This window comes from Pleurodeles waltl, chromosome 5, assembly GCF_031143425.1.
Source record: "Pleurodeles waltl isolate 20211129_DDA chromosome 5, aPleWal1.hap1.20221129, whole genome shotgun sequence".
Classification (NCBI taxonomy): Eukaryota; Metazoa; Chordata; class Amphibia; order Caudata; family Salamandridae; genus Pleurodeles; species Pleurodeles waltl.
Genome location: NC_090444.1, coordinates 1631961103 through 1631975063, shown reverse-complemented (window position 1 = coordinate 1631975063; position 13961 = coordinate 1631961103). Strand labels below are relative to the sequence as shown.

The window sequence follows — 13961 nt, the reverse complement described above, 5'->3', positions numbered from 1 at the left end:
TGACCGGCCCTAAGCTGCTGGTGTGGTAACTTTGGGGTTGCCTTGAACCCCCAAAGGTGGGCTGCCTATGCCCAGGAACTGAGACTTGTAAGTGTCTTACTTACCCATGATCTAACTAATACTTACCTCCCCCAGGAACTGTTGATTTTTGCACTGTCTACTTTTAAAATAGCTATTTGGCATTTTAACAAAAACTGTACATGTTATTGCTCTAATTCAAAGTTGCTAACTTACCTGTGTGGAGTACTTTGCATTAAATGTATTTACTTCAAATCTTGAACTTGTGGTTCTAAAAATAAATTAAGAAAATATATTTTTCTATTTAAAAACTATTGGCCTGCAGTTAAGTCTTTGAGTGTGTGTTTCTCATTTATTGCCTGTATGGGTACAACAAGTGCTTAACACTACCCTGTGATAAGCCTACTGCTCGACCAAACTACCACAAAATAGAGCATTAGAATTATCAAATTTTGCCACTGTCTTACCTCTAAGGGGAACCCTTGGACTCTGTACACACTATCTTTCACTTTGAGATAGTATATACAGAGCCAACTTCCTACAAGCATGCATTCATGGAAGGACTTAAAGGAGTAACTCCACCCATGGTTCCCCCAGCACCTGCTTAGAATCTCAACATTGTGCTTACCATACTTATGGGTCCTCCAGTCGGACTGTTGCATAACTACCCACTCCAATTTCTGTCTTGGAAGGTTGCATTTTTACTAGCAATCACTTAACTCAGACGTGTCAGTGAGCTCCAGGCATTAACCTTGGGAGAACCTTTCTTCCAGCTAACAAAGACAAGGTAGTCCTTCAAACTAATCCAGAATTCCTAGCACAGGTAGTCTCTTTTCCCCTAAACCAGTCAGTTGATTTACTAGTTTTCTTTCCACAACCTAATTCAGTTGCAGAAAGAGCCCTCCAGACATTATATGTAAAAAGAGCTTAAGTGTACTATATTGATAGAACTAAAGAGTTTTGTAAAATCAGACGTCTGTTTGTTGCTTTTCTAAATCAGGCATTTCAAGATGGATAGTGAAATGCATTTGTTAGAAATTAGGTTTCTGGTTGGCAGTCAGCATGCACTCGTCCAAGCGGGGACCCTCACTCTATTCAGGGTAAGGGCGATACACACCTAGGATAACCCCTGCTCACTCCCTTGGTAGCTTGGCACAAGCAGTCAGGCTTATCTCAGCGACAATGTGTAAAGTATTTGTACCAACACACACAGTAACACAGTGAAAACACCACAAAAGTGACTCAACACCAGTTTAGAAAAATAGCCAATATTTATCTTCGTCAAACAAGACCAAAACTACAAAAATCCAACATACACAAGCAAAGTTATGAATTTTTAGAGCAGAAAGAGTCTTAATCCATAGAAATCAATGGATGCATTGTTTTTACACAAAGTACCTGGATTGTGTTAAAAATAAAGCCGCACATGCGAGAATGTGTCGGAAAAGTCAGCGATGCGTCGATTCCTTACTCAGAAGTGAAGCTGTGCGTCGTTTTCTTGTCCATTCAGGTAGGCGATGTGTCGTTTCTCTCTCCTGCAGAAGAGCAATGGGTTGCTTTCTGGACGGGCAACCTCGAGCCGCACATGTTCACAATGATTTTGATGCCCAGCAGTGATGCGTGTGAAATTTCGGTGCATGCTGGTGAAGAGCCACGCTGCGTGGGTGATGCATCGATTTCGGCATCCGCACACAGGTGTTGCGTCGATTTCCCAGCTGCGATACAGGTGATGCCTCAATTTTTCAGCTGTGAAGCAGGTGCTAAGTCGATTTGTCTCCCGCACGGCTCCTGAAGAGTCAGGACCAGGCTTGCTCATATAGTGGGAGAATTCAACATCATCTTCTCTACTGGAATTCCATCATATCCTGCCTTTCCAATCCTTTCCTCCCCCAATACCACCAACATTTGAACGGCTGGCAGAAGATCATTTGTCTCTGCTCCAGAAGGAAATTGCTGCTCTTGACCAATGAACCATAGAAAGGGTCCCGATATTAGAAGTAGGCAGTGGTTGTTATTCCTGCTACTTTCTGATACCCAAAAAGAACAAGGGTCTTCACCCTATTCTAGACCTACAGACTGTCAATCTCTTTCTCAAAAAGGAGAAATTCAAGATGCTCACATTGACTCAGGTCTTGTCTGCCCTAGACCAAGAAGACTGGTTGTTAGCACTGGACTTGCAGGATGCATATTTTCACATTCCCATCCTGCCTGCCCACAGGTGTTACCTGAGGTTCAAAGTAGACCACAAGCACTTTTAGTTCACTGTGCTCCCATTTGGCCTTACCAGTGTCCCTTGGGTGTTCACCAAGGTGATGGCAGTGGTCGCAGCTCATTTGCGCAGGTTAGGGGTTTCAGTCTTCCCCTACCTCGATGACTGGCTGTTGAAGGCAAACTCACCCCAGGCTGTTGTCTCCCACCTCCAGACTACGGCAAACCTTCTTTCACTAGGGCTGAGTATAAACGTGCCAAAGTCAGACCTGACTCCCTCTCAGATGCTCTCTTTCATAGGAGCTGTTCTGGACATAGTGCAGTATCGGGCTTATCCTCTGGAGTAGCAAATCCAGGATATTCAGGTTATGATACCGATGTTTCAGCCTCTATCCTGGGTTTTGGTGAGACTGACCCTGCGGCTGCAGGACCTCATGGCTTCCTGCTGGTAAATCATGCCAGATGGCATATGCGAGCTCTGCAATGGGACCTGCAGTTCCATTGGGCGCAACTTCAGGAAAATCTTTCCGACATGGTCCAGATCTCGGAGGGAACAGCGAAAGAGCTGCAGTGGTGGATTACGAACTGTGATGGCGCCAAAGGCAGACTCCTCTCCTTTCCTTTCCTCAAACAGACCTCACAGTAGTGACAGATGCATCACTTCTGGGATTGGGTGACCACCTGGGAGAGGTGGCGATCGGAGGACTCTTGTCTGTGGCGGAATCTGGGCTCCACATCAGTGTCCTGTAGCCTTGGCGAATCTGGCTAGCATTGAAGGCATTTCTTCCCTCTGCCAAGGGGAAGTTAGTGCAAGTGTTTATGGACAGCATTACCGTCATGTGGTACTGCAACAAGCAGGGCTGGTTCGTGGGGCCTTTGTCAAGAGGCCCTGCATCACTGGTCATGGCTGGAACAGCAGGGCATAGCCATGGTGGTTCAATAGGCTCTCTGACAGGTTCTCTAAATGCCACGGCGGACACACTCATCCTTCAGTGCCTAGCAGAATACGAGTGGTGTCTCAAGGACTCTTTCAGCAGTGGAGAGAGACTTGGTTAGATCTGTTCACCTCCAGAGATAACGTGCAATGTCAGCAGTATTTCACACTGGAGTTTCCAAGGCGACAATCTTGCGGCAACGCTTCCTGTCACGAGTGGAGCTTAGGCCTATTTGGACACCTTTCTGTCCATACCACTCCTGCCCAGATTTTTCAAAAAGATCAAGAACCACTGGGCCCAAGTATTCCTTGTGGCTCCATATTGGGCACAGAGATTCTGGTATCCCCAGCTTCTGAAAATGATCATTGATCCTCAGATCAGGCTGCCCCTTCGAGACGAGCTTCTGTTTCAGCAGCAGGGGAGGGTTCTCCACCCAAACCTGTCAAGACTGAGCCTTTATCCATGGAGATTGAGTGGCAACAATTGACATCTTTTGGCCTCCCTCCCAAAGTCTGGGATGTTGTATTAGCAGCCCGGTGTCTCTTCACAAAAACGGTATACATCTGCCTTTGGCAAAGATTTATAAAACGTTGTACAGGGAGGTCTCTAGATACTCTTTCTGCTTCTCTTTCTTATGTTCTTGTTTTTATTCTGTCTCTTGCCCAGCAGAGCTCTGCTTTGGGGACACTGCTTTTCTGTGGCTGCCTGGCCAACCCTCTTCATTTAACTCGCCTATTGTAATATGTTTCCTCCATCACCCGTCATTATGCCTCAGAGGGATCTGAACCTGTTTCTCACATACCTCGTGTGCTCCGTTTGAGCTGCTTCACAACTGTCCCCTCAGGCTACTTACCATCAAAACAGCCTTTCTCTTGGCCATAACTTCTGCCCGGAGGGTGAGTGAGCTGCAGGCCTCGTCATCCAAGCCTCCATATCGCACAGTGTTTCCTGACAAAGTGGTGCTTAGCACACATCCCTCTTTTCTCCCAAAAGTTGTGACCCCATTTAATTTGGTATATACTGTCACCCTGCCCACATTCTTTGTTCCCCTGCATTTCTCTAAGGAAGAGGAGCGACTCCATCGCCTGGACCCAAAAAGAGCTTTGTCTTCTACCTTGATTGCACAAGAGTTCTGGGAGGACCACCAACTCCTTATGGAATATGTGGGAGAAAAGAAAGGTCGGGCATTATAGAAACAAACCATTTCGCGCTGGGTCGTTCTCTGTATAAAAATCTGCTGCGCTGTTGCTAAAAAGCAGCCTCCTGAGGGAAATTCAAAGTTAAGGAATCTGCAGCTATATATAGTCGTGCGTAGAAAATGCGTTACTGAAATTAAGTAAACTTGTTCGTCAGTGCTGCTATCAATCATAGAGATGTGTCCCCTGCATAGCAAGACCTAGAGAACCTCTGTATGGATGAAGTGGAGACCCTTTCGCTGGAAGGGCTTATGGCCATCAGATAGGGTGAGAGGACCAAATTGTTTTTGTGAGGAGTTGGCTAGTTTTGCTCTTATCATTGATGGCATGGTAAGGTTGTGTAGGCTGTCCAAATGGCAGCCACATATTGATTTGACAAGCAGGGTATTTTAATTGAAATTCTAGTGATTCCTTTACCTGTGTTGCATCCTTTTCTAAAGAAACTCCTGGACTTATGTAAGGTAATAAACATACCCCCTTCCTCAATCTGGCCTATCTTTACTTGTACAGAGAAAACCTAATATTCCAAGGCAGTTAATGTTACATTTCTTTTTTTTTCAGTTCGGTCACCTTGTGTTATAGCCATTGTGACAAAGATGTGTTATGTTCACTGAATCCCACCATTAATGTGTTTGTTTCAGGAGACAGAGGGCCTGATTTAGATTTCAGCGGATCGGTTACTCTGTCACAGCGGTGACGGATAACTTGTTTGCCGAAATATAAATCCTATTATTTCCTATGGGATTTATATTGTAGCCGATGGGATATCCGTAGCCATTTGTTATGCGCTTTAATGGACAATCCTTACAGATACATGCCACAGACCTCCAACAATTCCAGGAGCGGTGTTGCTCCTGGAAACAGTAGGATAAATGCTGCACTCACCAAACGTATCTGCCTTCACATGCTCCCTGTCTTTACACCCCATTACTGGGTTTTTAGAATGTATTTCCAATCCTTGTAATCTGTCACCTGTGGTGATCACTGGGTGCTGGGCATTTTGGTCCATTTTGAATCTCCCTATTATATTTCATGTTTATATATATATTTTTAAAAAAGGCGTTTCCTTTAACTCTGGACAAAGGAGCCATGGAGCAGATTTCTTGGAAATATTGTCGGGCTGCTGTCCAGTTCTGAGAAGATGTTGACATGTAGTCCTTTTTCGATTTTAATATTGAAAGTTAATTATTTGCAAATATAAAATGTAAATTTAGGAAGCTGACTCAGAAGAAGATATTTTTGGCCTTGGAAGAAGCCGATTATGTTAATACCTATTGATTTCAGTTGTTGAGTGTTACCAATTGTCCGGTTTCCCTTCACTCTTGACACATACCCAAGAAATAAGTCCTATTCCTTTGGGCCCATTACCTTTGCCACTTGTTAAATGTAATGTTTTTATTACGCTGTACAAGAAAACAAAATGTCTAGCCCCTGTTACATATGTTCACTTACACTTGTGCCTCACATGCACTTTTTATGTTCATGGATAAGAAGTATGGGTATTATGAACTGTTGTGAAGCACGTGTGCAGTTGTAAATGTATTAATTGTATTGGAAAAATGATGCTGAAACAATAACTAATTGGAAAATGTAAGATACAAAAAACATTGTGTTTTGTAAATGCGTTATGCATTCAACTTTTGACAATCAAATTCATTATTTTGACTGAGAGCAATGACTAATTCATGTCTCCTAGTAAAATAATTCTGTACAATATACGCCAAAGAGAGATTCCTCCCATAGCTGCTACGTATGTCAGCCTATCCTGTTGACTATTGATTTAAAGTTTGTCTATTTATATAGTCCTATCCAATCCAGGAAGAGAATGTCTCTTCAGTTGGAGATGGGGATGTGGCAAACATTGCACATTTTGGTGCCCAACTACCTTTAGTCACTGTTCATCGAAAGCTCTTACGGCTTTGATGTAATAAAATAGTTGTTTGTAACTATTTGCACAAAATAGTAAGAGAAGAACATTCCCAAAAAGGAAATGGTGGCGACGTCCGGATAGGTTGGGAATGACATGGAAAGTGATAGTAGTCGTTTGATGCAAGATTTGCCACAGGAGCCTCTCTTTCTTTCTCATAGCCCCCCTCCTGACACCCTCAATCCTACATATATTTGTGGTTTCCAGCCATTTACTTCTGTTAAGGGTTAATTTACTATGCCAACTACAGTCTTCTTGCATCACCACAAAGTTTAGAGAGAGAAAGACAGTCACTCACTCTTTTAGGCCAACCTACGGACCTTACATCTAGCGAGAGACTTCTTTTACAGGTCCTAATGTGCAAATGTTCGTTCTTGGTGTTTGCATCATTTTATAATGTGCATAGAAAAGTAAATAAATGAATGTGTCATTTATTTGTTTCATGCACACTTTTTAATGGTCATAGGTCATGCTACAATACTTATTTCTTCAAACTTGATGCCTAACAGATTATTTTCAGACATTTGCCAATGGTTTTGCAGGAAAAAGTTGAATTTGTGATGCTGGTAAGCACTGCCTGACACATATTTTCCTTTTCAAATCATTGTTTCTATTTACAGTCCTCTGATGAAAAATATGTTAAGAATGCCTATCAGTGGATGATGCCATTTCTTCATCGCTGTGAAATTCAAACTCCGGGAGCTGCCAATGAACTCTTGAAACAATATCTAGTAATCATTGCAAAAGAAGATCTGAAATTTCCTTTAAAGATTTTTCAGAATTCAAAACCAGATGTAAGTTCATCAAGTTTCTTCAATGCAATTATTGATTTGTAGATGGGGACATTTTGTTACAAGGTTGGGGCTGCAGAACACAGATATATGTTTCATTATAGAAGAAACTGGTTGCTTTTTTTTTTTTTTTTTACTGACTCATAGCCATCATTTGATGCCAACCTAAAACGATAAAACGTTTTAGTTTTGCTACAAAGGTATCTCATCTTTATGTATCTCCACTTTATACGCTCATTATTAACACAGTAATTTATAGCAATGTCATCAAGGAATCAATGCAGAAAAGTTCAAGTAATTTTTGATAGCTTTCTGTGGGTAACTAATAGGACTGTGAGAGGTTGTGTTTCACACTCCTAGTCGCTGAGCAGTCTCTTGACACTAGACTGAGCAGCCAACATGGCTATTTTTCTGCATACCTTTGGTGGTGTAATCTAATCATACATAGATTTTTGGGAATTTATAGTGGACAGAATGACTGTTTTTGTGTTTATTCTTTGTAATGAACAACGGTAACCATAACAGTAGAATCAATGCCCAAGTGTTGCTTTGAAGAGGTTGAGCAAAAAGATAATTAAACAGTTGCCTCTCTTAAAAGTACCTAGGCTTCCCCACTGAAGCTTCCATTGCTTTTAGAGTTTTGGTACCAGGATTCACTAGCTAGGTGGTGGATCCACACACTACTGGGGGTACCTTAGTGAGGTGTAGTCAGTGCAGTGCATTGTCTTAGTATCAAACTCCAGCTCTTGTTACTCCAAAATATTTTACTACTTCTCCAAACCAGTTATTGGAGTTGACAAGCAGTGGATGGAACATAGAAGCAGATACTTGGGAGTTCAAAGACTTAAAACATGGAATTATATGAACTCAATCACAAACAATTCAAAAGACTTCTGAAAACTGAACTTTTGGATTTGCATTCAGTTGACCACTGGAGAGACTCGAGAATAGTTATTGATAATCATTTAATATGGTTACTTTTTACCCAGTTAGATTCTATGTCCTCCTGCTTTCTTTGCTTTTTATGTATGACTTGTAACCACCCCAGGCTCTTTGAAATAGCTAGATGGGGCTGCGCCTAGATCTTATAAAAACATTTTGAAAATAAGTAGAAAAAGAAATAACACAGGATCATTGCCCAAACAAGGAACAACAACATAGCCTATGTCCACTAGCCATGAGGTACCTGCACAACATACCATTCATTTGGAGTGCTTGGTAAATATCAAATTATTAGTCAAGCTTGCTTGGTATGAGGTATTGCCTTTGCCCAGTACACATGAACACAATGCCTTCAATGCATTGCCTTTGGCCAAGCATGTGTGCAAGAAGTGACATTCTTTTCTGTGCTTCTGCCCTGTTTTGCTGAATTTAGAACTATGCACAATTTACTCCTGCTAACCAGGAGTAAAGTGCTAACCCCCTTCTTTAAACGTGTAAAAATTGGCTTAACCGTAATTGCCATGTTTAACTTTACAATAAACTCATAGTATGGAGTGCAGAAATACACCCATGGCATGGAATGTTAAGTGTCACTTGTGGACTGCAGCACTGATTGTGCCATCCACTAAACTGACAGAAAAAGCACGGCTTCAGGCCTTCCCTTTGTAGCTTGACTGCAGTAGCCTAAAACCCACTCTTAAGACCCGTCAAAATAACCTTTTTTGACAGACAGGAACCACTGTTTTTAAATATTAGAAGTCACGCCTAACTACACCTTGTCACCCACAAGGTAGAGTGCTGATATTTAAAATTGAAACATGTGTGAAATTAAAATAGCCATGTCTTTGTAGTGACTAGACCTCAAAAGCTATTTCCACGGCTGTAGCTTAATCGTAGAAAATGTCAAAGTGCAGATTAAAAGCTTTGACCTGTAACTTTTGACAGCCAAGTGCTACAAAAGTAATTTAAAGACTCTTGTTAATATTTAGTAAAATCGAAATTTAATGGTAAAGCCACATATTTAATAAATATTTAGGGAAAAAAGCTTCTAGAAAGTTACCTTTTTAATGACCTGGCCCTCCAGTGGTTAATTACAATTAGCCTGCTGACAGCTGGGCTGCCAGTAATGAGGCATGAAAACTGCTCCCTAGGCAGGAAAAATATCCTGGGTATGGGAAGGTGTCTTTCTTCCCCTTCCAGGAAGACCAGTTAGAATGGACCATGGAACTTTATTAACTTGCAAAAAAGGATTGCACTTTCACAGGTAAATGTAAGGTGAGACATAAGAAGGCAACCCTTTGTTCTCCCTGTCAGGCTGGCACTGAACCCAGTGAGAGGAGTGCTACCCCCAGAACCAGTTTTAGTGACCACTGAAGAAGAAACTGTTCATTTCCCTGGCCACACTTCTGAGAGGGAATACATGCTCTGCACAAGGGAGGAAGAGTTTCTCCTTCTTAATTGTTAGGAGTACTGTGTTCAGTCGAGCAAACAGGAACTTCTTCAAAAGTGGGTAGGGTTCTGCATGAGGACTTTTACCCCATTTGCTGGGAAGGAGCCAAGAGTCACCCCCACCTAATAGCTGGTGCAAAGCAAAAACGCGGAACCCCAAAGCATCCTCCTCAGAACACATTTTTCTGACCAGGTTAAGATCAGAAGAGGCCCGGAATTACTTGCTGTAACCTGACAGGAGCCCTGAAGGGCTGGCCCTACTTCCTCTTGTAGCCAGGACAAAGAAGTGGACTTCAAGTGTCAGCTGGCTGACCTCCTGTGTGGCTACAGGGATACAACAAGCTGCAAGGGTCTTTTTTCTGAAGTGATCAGTACTAACTGGACCTTGATAGTGGCCTCTGCTGAAGTGAGTCCTTGCCATTAAGTGTTGTCCTTGCTGTCCTGGGAGCTTTAAAAGTGACCCAGAGGAGCTGCTCCAGAAACTGAAAAGTTGGTAATTGAATGTTTGGACTTCCAAGACCTCTGGAGCTTCCCACAGGGGGACCTTGTGACAAAAGTGTCTGATTTCTATGTACCTTCCTTGGATGCATCTTCAGGCTTGCCCTGCTGGAGAATTTTGAGCTCCATAAAGAAACAGAACGTAAAATCTTTGACTGGGAAGAACCCACTTGGTTTATAAGACCCATGCTCCATCGCGAGAAGCCTGAAATCTTTCCTAGGTCCCTTTCTGCCACATTCGTAGACCATCATTGGTGCTTAGTGCTTTTTGACATTATTTTTGCTTTCAAAATTATTTAAAAAATCATATCCCCTGTTCCCTTTATTGGATTTTTTATCTTTGTATAATTTTCTTTATTAAACGTTCCTCCATTTTACATATTGTTTGGTGTTTTGACTTTTGCTGTATTGGTATTACATAAATACGTTATACATTGCCCTATGTTAAGCCTGTCTGCTCTGTGCAATAGTTATCAGGGGTGGGGCTCTGGTTAATTTAGTGGCTTTATCGTTCACTCTGACAAGTTAGTGTTATTATTTCTTGAGGTGGGTGACTGCCCACTCAAATAATCCACATTCTTACAGAGTGGTTTCTGGAAATAAAGCATGGCCCTTGGATAAGCTACATGTTCATTAACTTTGTCTCCAATTCTTGCAGAACATTGCCCCCTGCCATGTCTTGTGCTTACTTGGGCACATTACATGGCCACGGACTCTACATTTTCTGCATGTTTTTCCAGCAAGAGTCCCCACAACAGTAGCCAATATAGATACCTCTGATTCACGTACCAGTGCTTGCAGCCTCAGTTGTCTCAAGCCTGATTATGTCTTAAAGTAAGATAATGAGAATAGCTAATTCAGATACAGACATACTTCAATATTCCTATTGCCAGTAAGCCAGGGGACTTAAATTTCACAAATATTTTCTTACAAATCCAGTTCTGGCATTGTTAACACCAGCTGCATAGTCAGTGACTGACACGTGGACCCTCCAACTTGCTATTGCCAAGTCTTTTGACTATAACCTACAAAGTCTGTGGCACTTGGAATACCCCAGCTCAGCCTGTGGTCCTAATTGCAGCTCTCCACAAGAAAATAATCTTCTAGACCCCACTTATCAACTGTTTAACTATAGAGGGAATCTTATTTCAATCAACTGATCTAAAAATTAATCAGGGTAATACAAATGTGCTTATGGCGAGGTATGATCTTTACCTCTGGTGCAATTTGATCATTGTGTCTTCTCGCTCACTAAGTGAGTCTAGAGGAGTACACATCTATGCTCAAAATCAGAAATGAGGTAACATAAAAAGTTGCTGAACTTGAGAGATCTTATTGACACTGCTGCACAGTCCTTGGACATGGGTCTTTTCCATGCAGCAGCAAGTGGGTTTGAGGTATTCAGTTTCACAACAGGAGGTTCAGTACCAAGTCATCTACTTGCCATTTGGCTGGAATATTCTGTTAGATCTACGAACAAGTGAGGAGCTGTACAGTGTAGAACTAATGCAGTCACTGCCAAATTTCAGAGTTTCAGAGTTCTCTCCCAGTGGTACAACCAAACAACAGTCTGCCTTCAAATCAGCTTTTCTGTCTTTCAAAGCAAATGTCATGTTTACCTGAGTCCTCTGGCCGTCATCTCTTTTTCCTCTGCTTCAGCCTCAGTATCTAAGATGAAGTGCTTCCTGGAGACAACTGCATAAGCTCCTTTTGTCATCAACAGAGAAGAATAAGTCCCTTTGGCCTAGGCTTTCCCTGCCTCTGCATAACAGGCATTGACTATACCACCATCACTACATCACCAACTGCCCCTCGATGCCTTGGCTGACCACAAATGGCTACACTTTACAAGTACAAAGCCTCCACATCAGACTTAATCTATAGCTGAAGAACCTGTGAACTGATGCAAGGGTTTCTGTTTTAGTGATCATAGAGCCACCTTCTTAAACCAGGAAGATAACTCTGCTGTCTGTGAAAAGGGCAGGAAGTGACTTCACTGCCAGTTTTTACAATAATTCGTCCACTTCCAGATGTTGAAGATGGTTATTCTGGTCCAGGTCTTGACAGTAGTTTTGAATGTTTACTAGATATGCTCTACACATCTTCAGCACAATTATTTCCAGGATGTAAACTTCCACAACAAGGTGATGAATGCTTGATTTAATCTCGGCCACTGGCAGTCACTCGGCCACATTCCAGTCCATTGTTTTTCACCCACCGTGACACTCTAGGCAAAGATGGGCCTCATGCAAATCAGTGCCATCCTAGTAACTCATTGGAACAGTCTATTCCAAAGTGCCAGGCAAGGCCGCCTCCAGAAGGGACCTCAAGCAGCCCAAGACCAGTTTCGACCTACTTAGATGAGGTATAACAGACCCACGTCCGGGCAAGGTATGCCTGACTAACAAGCCCTAATTAGGGCAAAACCAGTCTTGGCTTGCTTGTGTTCTTGTTCAGGGAGGACCTGGCCTGGCAGTTTGGGCTGGACTACTCCCACTGGAGCAGGGTCAAGACTGATTTGCATTTGGCTGGTTTCAAATTGCGGTGGCTGGTGGACTGGGATATGACCCGAGTAATTACCAGTGGCTGAGATTATTTCAAGCATTCCATCCATCATGTTTTTGTATTAAAGTGTGATGCATGAGAAGGACATGTATGCTAAGACATGGGTCCCTTGCACACAATGCTACTGGAACTAAGGTGTACCTGACTGATAAGGGAAGAGACTGGTCTTTGACTGCTTGTGTTCTGGTTCTGGGAGGGCCTGGTCTGGCCTGGCAATTCGAGCTGGAGTGATCCTATCGGAGCAGGTTAAGACTGAATTACGTATAGCTAGGTTCAACCTGAGGTGACATGGTATGCAAAAGAACAAGGGACTGGGATGCCTTCGGAGTAATTACCAGCGAGTGATGTTTAATCGAGCATTCCATCCAGCATGTTTTTGTATACTTTTTTGTATCCTTCATCTGTCAGGATGACAGAAAATTCCTTCAAACTAGTATAGGGATGAGCATTACCAGTAGTTGGCACAGATTTTTGGGTCAAAATGCACCCCATGAGCATTTACAAAAGTACTTTCTGTTAGCATTTTTGTGCCTGCAGAAAGTCCACTAATACTCCTGCCTAGAAGACTACCTAGTAAAATCTCCTTTTAGGGAGCTGTATAAATCCAATATGTCCCTGGTATTCTGGACCGTTTTGCTCTCTGCTTTAACATGAACTTTACAGTAATCACAGATTTCATCAAGAATGATTTATTTCATAGTGGTCTTTTAAGAAATTAATCTGTGAGAACACTTCTCCCTCTGGACAAAGTGTTACATTTTACACTTTAGGTCCATAATCGCTTGGTGGTTTCAGAGGCTTTTGGGACTTCAAACCTTCTGTAAAGGTTAGGCAACCATGCATAATTCCTCATACAATCTCTGTACTGGAGCACTGGGTTCCATTGATGGGCAAGAAGGTCAAGCAACATGAGCCATCCTTCTTTCATGCCATAATTGAGGTGTTGTGACCATGCTCTGACTCTTCCTGGAGTTAGCCTTTAGCCTGCCACATCGAAGTATGAAGGGTTGGCCTACTTGGTGGAGCAATCCATAATCACTTATTTGAACTGATCTGAATCATCCTATTCCAAGAACCTGTTAAATCCAGCCAACCTGGCAACCTAGGTCTTCCTATAAATAGTAAGTTCCAGAGCAGTCAAGATAAACCTCAGCATAATCCTCTTCTGTATCAGGAAACACTCCACTCACTGCTGGCTTGAAATTAACTTGTGAAATTGGGCCTCTTGTGTAAAGTCTAAGGGCAGACACCCTGAACATTTGCTTGCACTCACCCAGTGATTTCGAACGCAAAACAGCCACTTCTAAGATACATCATCTATGCTTGTGGTAACCAGGCACAGATGCCGTAACAATGCACCTGAACTAACTATTGGACAGCATTGGCTCCTGGATCGTAAGGGAATCTTGGGCCCCTGGGTGGTGATCTTCTG

General features: G+C 42.5%; 1 protein-coding gene across 2 annotated transcripts in view; it reads left to right on the top strand.

Moving 5' to 3' along the window:
• The window catches only part of NBAS (NBAS subunit of NRZ tethering complex), a 1762396-nt gene that overhangs the window by 619201 nt on the left and 1129234 nt on the right, over positions 1-13961 (top strand). For both annotated transcript variants that reach the window (XM_069235962.1, XM_069235961.1), the window contains exon 25: positions 6905-7078. In XM_069235962.1, the coding sequence (XP_069092063.1) occupies positions 6905-7078 (174 nt within the window). The remainder of the gene's footprint in view (positions 1-6904; positions 7079-13961) is intronic.